This window comes from Platichthys flesus, chromosome 2 (genome assembly GCF_949316205.1).
Source record: "Platichthys flesus chromosome 2, fPlaFle2.1, whole genome shotgun sequence".
NCBI lineage: Eukaryota > Metazoa > Chordata > Actinopteri > Pleuronectiformes > Pleuronectidae > Platichthys > Platichthys flesus.
In genome coordinates, this window is record NC_084946.1 from 25,411,452 (window position 1) to 25,428,977 (window position 17,526).

Genomic DNA, 17,526 nt, shown 5'->3' on the forward strand with positions numbered 1-17,526 from the left:
AACATTTGTTATCTTTTGATATATATTGATAATGTTACAATATGTTGAGATGTCCTTTATAATGGAAACAGTTATTATCTGGACACCAGTGAGACTAAATTTAAACAATTAATGAATCTGTGATACCTGATGTTCAGCTCCTGTGCCTTGCAGAAGGGTTCAACTATGTTTTCTTCTTCCATAAAATGAAAACAATTTATAAATCTTATTCATGTAATATAATTTATACAGGAATTGTAAACTTGGACAGAGTTTAGAGTTTGTGTACATTTTTCACTTCACCTTCATCTTCTTCTACTGATGAAGAGTCTCTGGTTTGACACGTGTGCTGATGAGCGTGTGCTCAGTCAAAGTCATTGATCAGCACCAGGCAGCAGATCAGCTCTCTACAGGGTCACCACTTTCCCAGATCCACACAGAGATCTGTGAGTCTCTCTCCATCACCCCCCCCCCCCCAGTCCTCCACCTGTTCCCCTGAGATCTAACTATTGTCCCTGAGGCATTAGCACCATTCAGCACTAATGTCTCCTCAAGCTCTCTGATTGGCTGAGACTGTGGGAACCTGCAGCCAGCCCCAGACCCACACATTGATATGGAGATGTGGGACTATAAATAGGAGGGATGAAGGCAGCAGAGATCAGATTGTCTCTACAGACCTCTACAGCACAGAGATCCACACATGGCTCCTACAATCACTGCAGCAATGACCAACTCTCAGGAGCATCTGACTCGGAGCCACAAGGTAAATTGAAGATTCAAGGAGACGTGCTCTTCTTCCACCAGAGCTTGTGTTTGTTCATGCTGACTCTTGACTCCACAATGACTGGATGACTGACTTTGTTCTTGTCCCTGCAGCTCAGAAAGCCTCTGGTGGAGAAGTTACGCAGAGAGCGAATCAACAGCAGCATCGAGCTGCTCAAGTCTCTCCTGGGTCCAGAGTTCCTCAACCAGCAGCCAGACTCCAAGCTGGAGAAAGCAGACATCCTGGAGATGACCGTTTGCTTCATGACACAGCTGCTGCAGCAGAACCAGCAGCAGAGAAGACTGATGAAGCACGTCAACAAGCTGCAGTCTTCCTCTGAGGAGAAGCTGAGAGAGGCTGACTTCTCTCCTCTGAGCTCCACAGTCCACAGCAGCATCACCAAGGACAAGAGTCCAGTCAGCAGCGCCCCCTGGAGGCCGTGGTAGACTCCTACAGACTGGAGTCACCAGCAGACAAACTGGGACGAGCTCAGTGGTCAGAGACGACTGGAAGTGAATTCCATGAAATGTAAGGACTTGTTCTTCTGTATGAACAGAAACATGTATTTGTGTGTTGGACGTTTCCTGAGGAAAGAAGCAACAATATCTTTCAAGTGAAGAAAGAAAACATCTTGTCATGCATGTTGCATGAATCACATCTGACTGCATCAGCAGTTATTATCACCCCTCACTGTGTCAGTGATGTATCATCACATGGTTGGTTACCTGTTGATTAACATTGATCTTTGCTGTGAAAACATCTAAATGTTCTTTTTGTGGACGTGTTTTCATCAGGATTTTAACTTTGAATTCATCTGTTCAGTCAAAAATGGTCTGTTTTAAGATCCAAACGTTTATTTCATTTTCTTTATGAACGAGAACATCTTGTCATGCATGTTGCATGAATCACATCTGACTGCATCAGCAGTTATTATTGTACCTCCCTGTACTTCATGTATTTGCATTATATCATAATATGATAACTTTGTTACTTATTGATCAGTATTGATCATTGTCATGAGAAGATATTTGTCCTTTTTATGGACATGTTCTAATTGGACTTTACTTTAATCTGTGTGATTAGTCACAACTGATCTGTTGTAAGATCAATATTCTTTCTTTTGTGAAGGTTTTGTTTAATCACAGTTTCCTTGTGATACATTTGTTCTCCGTTGTGCGTCATGTGTTCCTAACATTGAATTCAATAGTAACATTGTTTCCTGTTTAATAGTTTTGATCATGTTGATCATAATCTTCATTGTCCTGATTTGGATATTTTGTCGTATTTGAATCTCCATCACTTTGTGTGATTGTTGAAAACTGATCTGTTTAAAGATCAATATGTTTATTCTTTTACTGTAAAAGTTTAAACTTAATGTCACAGTTTCTTGTGAACAATTGTTTTTGCTCCTGAAAACTCATTGAAGTTCCTGATCATTAAGAACAATGTGATTTGTTGTAAAGTCATTTGTGTTTTTATTGTTTTTACCTTTGTTGATTAACAACAAACTTCTTTTCCACGTGGAAAAAAGCTGTGAAAGTCCAGTGAGCACTGTGTCCTCACATGCTGTCCACTGTTTGTCTTTTATAAAGACACTTGTTCCCTCACTCTGTCTGAGTTCACTGTGTCTTGTAGACATCTACAAGTTGTTGTTGTGACGCATCGTCACCTCTAGTTGGCGCTGTCATACTCTCATTGTGACTTGTTGAATAAAAAAACTGTCAGATGAAAATTATGTTTCCTCGTCATCTTGTTATATTTCTCTTGTTTATGATGAAGAACGTGTTTTTTCATGAATTCATTTCACCTCCATGAAAAAGATCTTTACAGTGAATTTAAATCCTCACAGATCAGATCACATGTGGCCTGAGGAGAGACTGTGTCATTAATCTACAGTTTATTGAGACTTTAGTCAAACTCAGTGTTGTTGCATGAAGATGTTTGATGAGGTTCAGACTCTTTATCTGCACTGAGTGAAATCATCAAACAAAAGGAGAACGTGTACATTTCAAATCAAACTTTTACTGCAGCATCATTCAGTGAAAAACAGGTTTTAATGTGAAAGGTTTGAATTGAGGAATTGAAGAGGCCACTCATTGTAACTTGATGTAGAACAGGACACACTTGTTTTGTTGTGTCAGTGAAAACAGTGAAAGGACCGAGTGTGGGAAACCAGACGAAACTCCCTCACAGAGCCTGAGGGGCCATTGATCCTGACCTCTGACCCCTGACCTCACATACACACATTAAAGAGACTCTGGATCTGAATACTAAACTGGTTTCACACCAGTTTGAGTGTAAATGGGCAAAGAAAAGATTCACATGGAATAATTTTGTTCAGACCGATTTAAAATCAGCTGTTTATTTGCAGTTCAGTCTGAACAGAGCAGAGTTTGATGAACGGAGGAGCAGAGCTGAGAGGACAAGTCAAATTCATTATCAGAGCAGAAACTGGGTTGTTTAAAAAAATACATAAAACCATCAGACACACAACATTAGAACCAAATACCAGACAAATGAAGAGACACAAACACAAGAGAACACAGGATCATTACGTCATGAGACAAACATGAGTCAAAGTCCAGTGAGAAGGAAAAAGTTCACTAGAGGCTTCATTTGTGAAAATTCATCTGTCAAACTCATCCTATTTTAAATCTCTATCAAAATCATATTTCAGAAGTATGTTCTCTGAGAACTTGTTATTTGTATTTATTCACTTTCAACAAAGCTCTGATATTATATAAACTTTTTTAATTGTTTTAATTTCTGTTTTGTTTTGAGTCTTTTCTCATCTGTGACATTTTATTATTTAATTCATTCTCTAAATCTGTGTGATTTTCAATCAACTTTTTAAATGTTTCCTATTGTTGCCCTAAATTCTTAATTTTTAACATATAAAGCATTTGGCACTTAGTTTGAAAGGTTCTTTATAAATGGAAATTACCATTTTTATCATTATTAATGACCATACAGATGAATATGAATCTTTTGAAATAAAAACACAATAAAAATCTAACTTTTGCATTTTACAACATGAATGAATACGTTAATAAAAGTTGATGCAGACACTCATGCAGTGTGTCTCTTTGTGTAACGATCTGTGGACAGGACACCACTGTCCACTCGCTGCCTGAGACACACACCTCACACACACCACTGTCCACTCGCTGCCTGACACACACACCTCACACACTTCACTTGTGTTGAGACTCGTGTGTGTTTCCTGCTGACGGACAGAGAGCGGGAAAACTGTGGAGCTCAGAGCTGAGTGGGAATGACGTCCACTCCAGCTGCAGCAGAGGAATCCTCCACAGGGGTTTGGCACACTTCATCAAACAAGCATCACCCCGGCCCCCCCCCCCCCCACACACACACACACACACAGACAGACCCGTTTGGAGCTGAAGGTTCAGTTAGATCCATCAACAATCAGACGTGGTTATGACTGAAGTTTATATGACGATGATTAGAAGTTAAAACATGTGACGTTAAAGACACTTTGTTGAAACTTAACAAAGTTTTGTTTTTCTGTTATTTCAGAGTTTTCAAATGATCAGAATCAGCCAATGGGATCGTTTCCCTCCAGATGGCTCAGGCAGTGTGTCCATGACCACACACAGCAGCATCTGTCACACACGTCTTTTTGTTGTTCATTGACCACAGCTCAGGGAGTCGGTGTGGGAAAGTGAGCTGAGCTTGTTACTCACACACACAAACACACACACACACACACACACTTAGACACACACAGGACGAGGCACGTGTCAAATGACTGCTGCATCTGGATATTAGTACCATTATAATCCTGAGTTTATTTTTAACCGAATAAATGGACATCACATAACAAACTTTCTGATGGATGCTGCATTTTGAGGCAATACTTTTTTTTTAAACAATACAAACATGCCCTCTAATATTAAATATCAAATGAAATTATCTTTTTAAAATATAAGATTTCGACAAGCGTCTCAGCAGATGTTAAAAACAACAAAATCAGTATTTATTGTTGTGTTTAATATAATTATTTTCACTTCATGTGTAACTCATAAAACACAACATGAAGGTTTTTTCTTCTTCACGTGTGCTGATGAGCGTGTGCTCAGTCAAAGTCACTGATCAGCATCAGGCAGCAGATCTGCTCTCTACAGGGTCACCACTTTCCCAGATCCACACAGAGATCTGTGAGTCTCTCTCCATCACCCCCCCCCCCCCCCCCCCAGTCCTCCACCTGTTCCCCTGAGATCTAACTATTGTCCCTGAGGCATTAGCACCATTCATCACTATTGTCTCCCCGAGCTCTCTGATTGGCCTAGACTGTGGGAACCTGCAGCCGGCCCCAGACCCACACATTGATATGGAGATGTGGGACTATAAATAGGAGGGATGAAGGCAGCAGAGATCAGATTGTCTCTACACAGACCTCTACAGCACAGAGATCCACACATGGCTCCTACAATCACTGCAGCAATGACCAACTCTCAGGAGCATCTGACTCGGAGCCACAAGGTAAATTGAAGATTCAAGGAGACGTGCTCTTCTTCCACCAGAGCTTGTGTTTGTTCATGCTGACTCTTGACTCCACAATGACTTGATGACTGACTTTGTTCTTGTCCCTGCAGCTCAGAAAGCCTCTGGTGGAGAAGTTACGCAGAGAGCGAATCAACAGCAGCATCGAGCAGCTCAAGTCTCTCCTGGGTCCAGAGTTCCTCAACCAGCAGCCAGACTCCAAGCTGGAGAAAGCAGACATCCTGGAGATGACCGTTTGCTTCATGACACAGCTGCTGCAGCAGAACCAGCAGCAGAGAAGACTGATGAAGCACGTCAACAAGCTGCAGACTTCCTCTGAGGAGAAGCTGAGAGAGGCTGACTTCTCTCCTCTGAGCTCCACAGTCCACAGCAGCACCACCAAGGACAAGAGTCCAGTCAGCAGCGCCCCCTGGAGGCCGTGGTAGATTCCTACAGACTGGAGTCACCAGCAGACAAACTGGGACGAGCTCAGTGGTCAGAGACTACTGGAAGTTAATTCCATGAAATGTAAGGACTTGTTCTTCTGTATGAACAGAAACATGTATTTGTGTGTTGGACGTTTCCTGAGGAAAGAAGCAACAATATCTTTCAAGTGAAGAAAGAAAACATCTTGTCATGCATGTTGCATGAATCACATCTGACTGCATCAGCAGTTCTTATCACCCCTCACTGTGTCAGTGATGTATCATCACATGGTTTGTTACCTGTTGATTAACTTTGATCTTTGCTCTGAAAACATCTAAATGTTCTTTTTGTGGACGTGTTTTCATCAGGATTTTAACTTTGAATTTCTCTGTTCAGTCAAAAATGATCTGTTTTAAGATCCAAACGTTTATTTCATTTTCTTTATGAACGAGAACATCTTGTCATGCATGTTGCATGAATCACATCTGACTGCATCAGCAGTTATTATTGTACCTCACTGTATCAGTGATTTATCATTACATGATAACATTTATTCATATTTTACCTCACTGTACTTCATGGTTGAAGAGAACACAGTTGAAACATTTTAATATGTTTCGTCAATATTGATCATTTTGATCGGAAATGTTAAATCTCCTAATCTCTGTTATTTACCAAATTTGATCTATTGTAAGATCCCAATGATTCTTTTCTTCTTAAAGATTGTTTTTAATGTCACTTTGTTACATTTTTAAAGTGACTGTTGTGTTTTTTTTAGAAACACTGATGTGGACATATTGTCCGAATATTCTTTACTTCACTTTAATCTCTCTGATCTGTTGTAAGATCCAAACTTTTATCTCTTTGTCAAAAGATTTTGCTTCATACCTAAACAAGCTTCTTAAATACTTGATTGTGTTCCTCAAATTTTTCCTGTTGGGAAAAATGTTTTATTTTCTGTGGAAAATATTGAAAAAAAGAAACTTTATTTTTCATATTCAGAAAGAATCTTTGTGCTGGTGCATGAATCCAGTCAAACATGAATGACTGTTCACATGTGTATCACTGTAAACACTTCCACGACTTCACAGATGTATTTGTCCTCTATTTGGACACCTTTTACAGAATTGACTTAATTTTGTATGTCTTTAATATTTGATCAGTTTTCAGATCACTTATTTTCATCCTATTGTTTGAAAGGTTTGCTCTTCAAGGTGATACATCCCAGTGATTTTTGTAGTACAAAATTGTCCTGATTAACAGCCAGCATTGATCACTTTGTTATCTTTACTTGATCTGATCTGAGATCAGTTTTAAGGTCATTTAGAAAAGTTAGGTGTAAAACTGCTTGATGATGAATCCTGTTTGTCTTTTGTGAAGACGGAAGATCCTCTACTCATTTTGAGTGCAGTGTTTCTTGGAAATGTCACCAAGTTGTTGTTGTGATGCATCATCACATCTGTCTGCTCCTATCAGAAGCTTCTATAAAACGTATGATTGAGTTCAACAAATAAATCAATTTAATACAAACTCTTTTTGTCCTCAACAAATTTTTTCTTATGTCAAGTTCTGCTATTTTTTTTTCATGTTCCTTTCATTATTTTTCTTTCATAACTAGCAGAGTATTGTGACATCACACTTTAATGGTAAACATCACTATCACATCTGGAGTTTATTTCAAAGACACACAACTTATTGTGTGACCGATGAGGTGGAGGATTCCCTTCATTCCTCTGGTGAAGATGAATTATTCATAGTTTTGGTGCATTCCTCAGTTCCTGGTGCTGGAATGTGAAAACCTCAAACAGAACTGTGATGGTTAATGAGACTCACATCTATTGTTGGTCTGGTGAAAGCAGCGGCTCGACAGATTGTGGGAAACCAGAGGAAGTGCTCTCACAGAGTTTGGAGGGACAATAGATGGAGACCTCTCAGGTTAAAGATCGAATGTGGAGGAATCAGAATGACAACCTGACCAGAGCTCAACAGAAAAGTTCAGAAAATAGTGCAAATCTAACAAAGACATATTTTTCTAATCTACTGAACAACAGATTTAACAATTTTAATATAACATAGATTTGTATATCAAATTCACAGCTACTCTAACTGCACTCAAAACTTTTCACTCGACTCTAACTGACGTGCAGGATTGTGTTGTTTTGTTCAATTCACTTTCCAGCTGTGTATTCATTATTCATTTTGATTATCTTCATCACTAAACTCTACCTCATCCTGTTCTGCACAGCGGATGAACAGAGAAGTGACAATAAACTTTCTGAATCTTGAATCTGAAAGTAAAACTTATATATATATATATATCATTTGTATAATTTATGACAGGATATTGTCAGTGTCAATCTGAATACTGAGGTTGAGAAGCTCTCAATGTTTTTGTTTTGACTGCAGTTCATTTAGAAATAGAATAAAATATAATAATAAACCATTTACAATCCTCGTCTATGGCAAATGTCAGAGTTTATTATATCACTTCTCCAATTTCATCGATCCCTTTAACGTAGATAGAAACCAGGATCACATGTTTAAGCATGCGACATTCATGATATGTATTTCTCGATCATTTCACTACCCCTAGGGAATGGTCACTAAAAGGATTGATCCCTGTGTGGTTGTGTCTGAACATGTCTCAGTGTGAACAGTGTGTGGTCAGAGTGTGGGAAAGCTGCAGTCTACTGAATCACAGTCCAGTCTGATTTGCATCTTTATGCACACCAGCAGTCGTCTATTGTCCTGAGGGATTTGGCACACTTCAGGAAACAGCTGCCGTTACCCCCCCTCCCCCTCCCCCCTCCCCACTCCAGATACAAAGCTTTAATCTTAAACCAGTTGATGAATGATTAAGTAAAATAGATGTTTTTCACTACAAGCTCAAAAATGCAGGTTCCAATGTAGTTCGAGCAGAGCATTGACTTTATGTATTTAAAAAAAAAAAGTATATTTTAAAACCTGTCAGGGATCCAATGAGGTTGTTTCCCTCCAGATGGTCGGTGGGCTGACTTCAGGTCAGTGTCTCCATCGCAGCACACGCCCACGTTCTGTCACAAAAGCTGCTTTCAAAGTGCTTTTGTCGTTCACTGACCACATCATTCAAACACTGAGTGTGGGAAACTGAGAGAGACTTTCTACTCACACCAGCAGACACAAGACCACACAGCTGCTGCATCTGGACACAAGGACAACTTCCTCCCAGTCTAACAAATACATCACAAACGCTGACTTTCTACACATAAACTCATCAATTTAATTTGTACCTCACTCCAGTTAACGCACTGATAGCATACGATAACATAAACTATATGTAACTAACTGATATTTATAATTGTGGTATAATGCTTAAATGTAATTAATAATGGACATAGCAATGATCTTTTTCTGATCATGAAAAACAACTGAACGCCCATTAACTCAGGTTTGATTTTATTCATTATTTAATTCATTCAGTCCTGGTTAAACTGTATATTTTGGTACTATTTGTATAAATCCTTACATATATGTTGTATGTTTACTGATTTATTACTTCACACTGATACTTGTTTTTCTTGTAGTCCCTTCTGCGATTATATTGTCTTTGCCCTAAAGTAGATTTTCCTTAATTCACTACATAAGTGTTGGTAAAACCTAAAAACATTATAAATAGATACAAACAGTGATATGTGACAACTCTAAAATATCATATATTATTGTTATTATTATTATTATTTTGTCACAAAGAACATCAGTATGTGTTCTCTTCTTGTAAAAGGTCACAGATTAACAGGTTAAGTCACAGTCAAGTCACCGTTGCTAGAATAAACGTTCCATCTGGTGAACGGTATTTCACTTCAACGAAAAAAATATATGTATGATTTAAACTTATCAAGAACTTTTTGGGGCCGGTGTCCCTTATACATAATTTAGTGGCCTCAGGTCAGAGGTCAGGCTCATTGGTCCCTCAGGCTCTGTGAGGGAGTTTCCTCTGGTTTCCCACACTCGGTCCTTTCACTGCTTTCACTGACACAACAATACAAGTGTGTCCCGTTACACATCATGTTACAGACAATGTGTCGCCTCTTTGAAGATGGCTAACTTAAAATATCTTAAATTAAAACACCTGAAACGCAATAATATCATAAACTAATGGTCCAGGAGAAGTGTCTTCAAAGTTATTGTGTTATCATTAAATTCAATTTCTTGATTTATTCCATTTGGACAGAGTGATGTATCATTTATGACCTAATTTCATTTAAAAACAATCTCAACTAAAACTCAATTGTTTTAATTATTATTTTTATTTGTTTGTAATTAAATGCAGGAGCAATGGTGTAGATCTATATCAATTAGGATTATAATTGAAACTTCATCATTATAAAGAGGGTCACTTTAAAACAGCATGACAAGAGAAAAATGTTTCATCTGAAAGTTTGTTTATTCAATAAGTCACAATGAAAGTATGACAGCGCCAACTAGAGGTGACGATGCGTCACAACAACAACTTCCGTCACAAAAACAACTTGTCCAGTGAAATGCGTCACTGGACTTTCACAGCATTTTTCCAACTGGAAAAGAAGTTTTCACAATTATAAACATTATGCTTAATAATCAAACTTGTGATATTACATTTTTACTTTTGCTGTAAAAGAAATAAACATTTTGATCTTAACAGATCAGTTTTCATAATCACAACATGTGATGGAGCTTCAATTATGACAAAATATCCAAAAGAGGATAATTAAGATATTTGATCAATTTGATCATTATATTTCCATAGTTGGAAAATATTACAGTTGTGTTGTATTTTAACAATACATGACACACAATGGAAAACAAAAGTATCACTAGAAAATTGTGATATAAGTAAACTCTTTGCAAAAGAGAAACATTTTGGATTTTAAAACAGATCCGTTCTGAGTCATGTCCATAAAAAGGAACAAATAAATATTTGTTAATGACAACAATCAATACTGATCAATAGTTAACAAATGTTATCATATAATGATAAAACTCTAATACACAAAGAACAGTGAGGTACAATAATAACTGCTGATGCAGTCAGATGTGATTCATGCAACATGCATGACAAGATGTTCTCGTTCATAAAGAAAATGAAATAAACGTTTGGATCTTAAAACAGATCATTTTTGACTGAACAGAGAAATTCAAAGTTAAAATCCTGATGAAAACACGTCCACAAAATGAACATTTAGATGTTTTCACAGCAAAGATCAAAGTTAATCAACAGGTGACAAACCATGTGATGATACATCACTGACACAGTGAGGGGTGATGATAACTGCTGATGCAGTCAGATGTGATTCATGCAACATGCATGACAAGATGTTTTCTTTCTTCACTTGAAAGATATTGTTGCTTCTTTCCTCAGGAAACGTCCAACACACAAATACATGTTTCTGTTCATACAGAAGAACAAGTCCTTACATTTCATGGAATTCACTTCCAGTCGTCTCTGACCACTGAGCTTGTCCCAGTTTGTCTGATGATGATTCCAGTCTGTAGGAGTCTACCACGGCCTCCAGGGGGCGCTGCTGACTGGACTCTTGTCCTTGGTGATGCTGCTGTGGACTGTGGAGCTCAGAGGAGAGAAGTCAGCCTCTCTCAGCTTCTCCTCAGAGGAAGACTGCAGCTTGTTGACGTGCTTCATCAGTCTTCTCTGCTGCTGGTTCTGCTGCAGCAGCTGTGTCATGAAGCAAACGGTCATCTCCAGGATGTCTGCTTTCTCCAGCTTGGAGTCTGGCTGCTGGTTGAGGAACTCTGGACCCAGGAGAGACTTGAGCAGCTCGATGCTGCTGTTGATTCGCTCTCTGCGTAACTTCTCCACCAGAGGCTTTCTGAGCTGCAGGGACAAGAACAAAGTCAGTCATCAAGTCATTGTGGAGTCAAGAGTCAGCATGAACAAACACAAGCTCTGGTGGAAGAAGAGCACGTCTCCTTGAATCTTCAATTTACCTTGTGGCTCCGAGTCAGATGCTCCTGAGAGTTGGTCATTGCTGCAGTGATTGTAGGAGCCATGTGTGGATCTCTGTGCTGTAGAGGTCTGTGTAGAGACAATCTGATCTCTGCTGCCTTCATCCCTCCTATTTATAGTCCCACATCTCCATATCAATGTGTGGGTCTGGGGCTGGCTGCAGGTTCCCACAGTCTCAGCCAATCATAGAGCTTGGAGATTCATTAGTGCTGAATGGTGCTAATGCCTCAGGGACAATAGTTTGATTTCAGGGGAACAGGTGGAGGACTGGGGGGGGGGGGGGGGGGGGGCACACATAGAGCTCTGTGTGGATCTGGGAAAGTGGTGACCCTGTAGAGAGCAGATCTGCTGCCTGATGCTGATCAATGACTTTGACTGAGCACACGCTCAGCAGCACACGTGTCAAACCAGAGAGTCTTCATCAGTAGTAGAAGATGAAGGTGAAGTGCAAAATCTCTACGGTGAAGTTTTACACAAACTCTAAACTCTGTCCAAGTTTACAATTCCTGTTTAAACTTAAATACATGAACAAGCTTTATAATTTGTTTTCCTTTCATGGAAGAAGAAAACACATTTCATCCCTTCCCTGGTGTCCAGATAATAACTGTTTCCATTATAAAGGACATCGCAACATATTGTCACAATTATCAATATCAATCAAAACAAATTTAATCATATATTTATAAACTACCATTACTTACACTGCAGTGATTAATAAAACCAATCAGTTTATAATATTTTTATTTGAGACCAAAATGTGTCTTGTGTCTTTTGTCGAATAGTTAAAAGTTGTCCTTGTGTCCAGATGCAGCAGCTGTGTGGTCTTGTGTCTGCTGGTGTGAGTAGAAAGTCTCTCTCAGTTTCCCACACTCAGTGTTTGAATGATGTGGTCAGTGAACGACAAAAGCACTTTGAAAGCAGCTTTAGTGACAGAACGTGGGCGTGTGCTGCGATGGAGACACTGACCTGAAGTCAGCCCAACGACCATCTGGAGGGAAACAACCTCATTGGATCAGAGGGATCTTTAAACTCTGATAGTTTCCAAAATTATTATGGAAAAAAAAACATAAAATCTAAGCAGTTCATTCGTAACTGCTTCAATCTTAACTGTAACAAATTCAAATAGCTGTATTTGAGAAATAAACTTTGTATTGATGAATGTTTTCAAAGTGTAAAGGGTGGATGACAGCTGTTTCCTGACGTGTGCCAAATCCCTCCGGACAATAGGCGACTGCTGGTCTGGTTAATGATGCTAATCAGGCTGAAGTGGGACAGAGTTGTCCGGTGCTTTCCCACATTCTGTTACATTCAGTCACCTTAAACCAGGAGAGAGGTTTTTTGGGCTCAAGCAGAAAGGGAATGCTTTCAAATTATTCTCTATTATAAGAGCCGCAGGTTGTATTCAGCAGTGTGTACTCTTGTGTAAGTGTGTACTTTCTCTCACATGTGTGTATGTGTACATTTACACCGAAGGATCCGCTGCTTTTTAAAACATTTCTCAAGACTCCATATTGGGAGATTGTGTTCAGAACAAACCTAAGTTATAGTTTCATTTAACATTGTATTTTAGTGTCCATTTTTTTTTTTAAACAAGAATCAGTGACATATTCTTAAAATATATATATATATTTTTTTATTAATCCTCCATTACACAACTTTAATAACCTGTTGTCAGTATAATTATTTATTTGTTGTAACGTTTTATTCCCTGATATGTTTTGATCCTGTCCTGAAATGTGTAAGTGCTGTTTCAACTTTCTAATTCACTTATAACTGAGTTTAGAGAAGTGACCTGTAATTAAAGTTAATAAAAAAAACACGTGTCTCCACTCAATGAACTTGCGATACGTTTTGAAACGGTAAAACAATTATTTTTGATTTAAAAAGAGATTATAAATTAATGATTGCTATTTGAAACAATAGGCGGGTTTTCCGGTTTAATAGCAACAATTCACTTTAACCTCTGTCTCCTCAGGTCAGAGGTCGTCGCTCACTGTCCCACTGGGACCCTGTGAGTGACTTTCCTCTGGTTTCCCACACTCTCTCCTTTCATGCATTTAACCAAAGGGATCAATACAAAGTGTGTGTCACTGTTTCCCATCACAAACCAGCTCCGATGTCCAGCCTCTTACAGGAGAGAATGTTCGCTTTTTTTCTCTGACAACAGAAAATGTTATCATAAAGTCAACACAACTTTCCAACAGTTTCCCAAATAAACTTGACTCAGCTGAAGTTTTTTGTCATTGAAACATAGTCAGAGTCAAAGTGGGAATGTCTCCATGTGGTCTGATGACCCATGAGGTCCCAGTCAGTCAGTGGTTCTCCAATGGGGTCTGTAGCAAACTGCCAGGGGTTCGAGAAAAGTTTCCAGATTCATCCATTAACAATCATCATGATATATGTATATTCTGTGTTGACATGGTGAAAATAGTTTAAATGCATTTCTAATATCGTTCAAACCCATTTCTATTGTGTTGGTCCTTCATATAGTAGACGTATGAAAATTAGGCCCATGACAACATTTTCCAAGGGATGTAAATGAGGGGGTGCCCAGAATATGTTCTATCTTATAGGAGGGTCCATGGTAAAGAGAAACAGTTGAGAGCCTCCTCACTAAGTGACAGGGAGTGGATGTCAGATAATCAAACACACTGAAAAAGGATATTGATCTAAATGACAATATGTTTTGTATTGTGGAGAGGGAATAATGTCCAAGGTTTGACGACTGATGTTTGGTCCTCATCCATTCATCTGATATCTGTTGCTGAAGGAAAGCAAGGGGGCTGATGCCAATCCTGTCTCACATTGGACAAGAGAAGGGGCCACTGTACCACTATACCACCGTGCCACCCTTCTTAAACCATGGTTTGATGATACAGGGCCTCTACCGTGACAAAAATGCCACAAAAATCTCTCTTGGAATCTGTTCCTCATCACTGTGACACAGTAATGTAAGTATAAGTAACACAAGAAAACAGAATGCAGTAGATTCGATTATGTTTTGGTTTATTGACAAACGTAATGATGACATTTTCATCCAGAGCAGAAACATGTGATGATGCATCACGACAACAACTTGGCAGCGTCTCCAAGTCACGCTGCACTCAAACTGAGTGGAGGAACATGGGTCTTTACAAAAGACACAAACAGTTGACATTCATCTTAATATAAAACATTATTAAAATCAACATTTACGCTTCATATAAAAGCTGAGGTGGAACAAACTGACCCTAGAACAGATCAGGTGAGTGTAAAGGTCACTTTCATTAAAGTAAACAGTTCACTGCCACAGCAGCAGATTTACACACCTTTTGGATTAAAGGATAGAAAAGCATATAGATCCTAAAACAGATCAATATTAACTAATCAAAGTGATTAACAAATATGACACTAAGTCAGTTTGATCAAAATGATCAAAGATACATAATTAGTACAAGGTCATCTCATACAAATGCAGAGAAATATAAACTTTCATTAAACATGAATTAATAATGTTCTTTCTCAATGTGAAAGATGAAGTTTCCATATTTACCTTTTCCTTAGGAAAAGCACATTTTTCTCCAAAGGAGAGTTTGAACACATTTAGTATTTAAATGTCCTTCTGGTCATACAGAAGAACAAGTCCTTAAATTCAATAGAATTCAGTTTCAGTATTTGTTGATGCACAACACAACAAATGATGAAGTAATCAAAGTGATTAAAATCAATGATTAACTATGTAAACAAAGAGAAGGTTAAGGTTTCTGATCAAAACGATCAATATTAATGAAACATATTAAAATGTTTCCACTGTTTTCTCTTCAAACATGAAGTACAGTGAGGTAAAATATGAATACATGTTATCATGTAATGATAAATCACTGATACAGTGAGGTACAATAATAACTGCTGATGCAGTCAGATGGGATTCATGCAACATGCATGACAAGATGTTCTCGTTCAGAAAGAAAATGAAATAAACGTTTGGATCTTAAAACAGATCATTTTTGACTGAACAGAGAAATTCAAAGTTAAAATCCTGATGAAAACACGTCCACAAAAAGAACATTTAGATGTTTTCCCAGCAAAGATCAAAGTTAATCAACAGGTAACAAACCATGTGATGATACATCACTGACACAGTGAGGGGTGATAATAACTGCTGATGCAGTCAGATGTGATTCATGCAACATGCATGACAAGAGGTTTTCTTTCTTCACTTGAAAGATATTGTTGCTTATTTCCTCAGGAAACGTCCAACACACAAATACATGTTTCTGTTCATACAGAAGAACAAGTCCTTACATTTCATGGAATTCATTTCCAGTCGTCTCTGACCACTGAGCTCGTCCCAGTTTGTCTGCTGGTGACTCCAGTGTGTAGGAGTCTACCACGGCCTCCAGGGGGCGCTGCTGACTGGACTCTTGTCCTTGGTGATGCTGCTGTGGACTGTGGAGCTCAGAGGAGAGAAGTCAGCCTCTCTCAGCTTCTCCTCAGAGGAAGACTGCAGCTTGTTGACGTGCTTCATCAGTCTTCTCTGCTGCTGGTTCTGCTGCAGCAGCTGTGTCATGAAGCAAACGGTCATCTCCAGGATGTCTGCTTTCTCCAGCTTGGAGTCTGGCTGCTGGTTGAGGAACTCTGGACCCAGGAGAGACTTGAGCAGCTCGATGCTGCTGTTGATTCGCTCTCTGCGTAACTTCTCCACCAGAGGCTTTCTGAGCTGCAGGGACAAGAACAAAGTCAGTCATCAAGTCATTGTGGAGTCAAGAGTCAGCATGAACAAACACAAGCTCTGGTGGAAGAAGAGCACGTCTCCTTGAATCTTCAATTTACCTTGTGGCTCCGAGTCAGATGCTCCTGAGAGTTGGTCATTGCTGCAGTGATTGTAGGAGCCATGTGTGGATCTCTGTGCTGTAGAGGTCTGTGTAGAGACAATCTGATCTCTGCTGCCTTCATCCCTCCTATTTATAGTCCCACATCTCCATATCAATGTGTGGGTCTGGGGCTGGCTGCAGGTTCCCACAGTCTCAGCCAATCAGAGAGCCTGAAAAAGAGAAAGGGACTCTGGAGCTGCCACATGCTCAGTTGTCACACGAGCCGGAGACAATAGTTGGATTTCAGGGGAACAGGTGGAGGACTGGGGGGGTTGATGGAGGGAGAATCTGGGAAAGTGGTGACCCTGTAGAGAGCAGATCTGCCGCCTGATGCTGATCAATGACTTTGACTGAGCACACGCTCGTCAGCATATCACATACACAAACAGACTTTTGTGTATTAGAGCAAAATTCACCCTATGGCCTATAAAAATATATCTTAGTAAATGAAAGCTTAATAAAATATGTATAAGTGTGTAGAAACTTATACATATGAGGAGAGTCGCCCTGATCTAAAAACGTTGTGCTTCAAAGGGTACACATTTTATATCAGGTATTATCATTTAATTCTTTAAATGACTTTATTGTAAAGTAAAAGTTTTATTTCTCACTCTGCAAGACACTGAAACACATCATTAGAAATCACAGTATTTTTTCTTATTAAAGATTAAATTTGGACGAAGTCCAGATGCAGCAGATGTGTCCTCACTCCTCTGAGTGTGAGTAGAAAGTTTCCCTCAGTTTCCCACACTGATCATTTGCTTGCTCACAACAAAAGAGTCTTTTGTAATGGATCCTGCATGTGAGCTGTAACTGAGACCGAGTCTGACGTCACCCACCATCTGGAGCGGAACAACACAAATCTGAAAAAATACAAACACAAGCAATCGTCCTCAATTTCCTCCCACTTTTCAATTTGCACGTGCAGAATACTGTACCTTCCAGTCGACAGTCACTTTTTGTTAAATCAAACAGATCAATATTTCACATGTTCACATCGGGAGCTGGGAGGTCGGAGC

At 39.1% G+C, this 17,526-nt stretch overlaps 3 protein-coding genes and 1 pseudogene across 3 annotated transcripts; 2 read left to right on the forward strand and 2 right to left on the reverse strand.

Annotated features, from left to right (window-relative positions):
• Nucleotides 1–621: 621 nt before the first annotated feature.
• LOC133971185 (transcription factor HES-2-like) lies at nucleotides 622–2,438 on the forward strand (annotated as a pseudogene).
• Nucleotides 2,439–5,125: 2,687 nt separating this feature from the next.
• LOC133971210 (transcription factor HES-2-like) lies at nucleotides 5,126–7,204 on the forward strand. Its single transcript, XM_062408480.1, has 2 exons — nucleotides 5,126–5,248; nucleotides 5,362–7,204. Exons 1-2 carry the CDS (start codon nucleotides 5,126–5,128, stop codon nucleotides 5,692–5,694), a joined length of 456 nt encoding a protein of 151 aa, XP_062264464.1. The 3' UTR covers nucleotides 5,695–7,204.
• Nucleotides 7,205–10,078: 2,874 nt separating this feature from the next.
• LOC133971177 (transcription factor HES-2-like) lies at nucleotides 10,079–11,758 on the reverse strand. Its single transcript, XM_062408432.1, has 2 exons — nucleotides 11,636–11,758; nucleotides 10,079–11,522 (listed from the first exon to the last, which is right to left on the reverse strand). The coding sequence occupies exons 1-2, from the start codon at nucleotides 11,756–11,758 to the stop codon at nucleotides 11,190–11,192; spliced, it is 456 nt and encodes a 151-aa protein (XP_062264416.1). The 3' UTR covers nucleotides 10,079–11,189.
• Nucleotides 11,759–14,643: 2,885 nt separating this feature from the next.
• On the reverse strand, nucleotides 14,644–16,589 carry LOC133971161 (transcription factor HES-2-like). Its single transcript, XM_062408411.1, has 2 exons — nucleotides 16,467–16,589; nucleotides 14,644–16,353 (listed from the first exon to the last, which is right to left on the reverse strand). The coding sequence occupies exons 1-2, from the start codon at nucleotides 16,587–16,589 to the stop codon at nucleotides 16,021–16,023; spliced, it is 456 nt and encodes a 151-aa protein (XP_062264395.1). The 3' UTR covers nucleotides 14,644–16,020.
• Nucleotides 16,590–17,526: the final 937 nt, after the last annotated feature.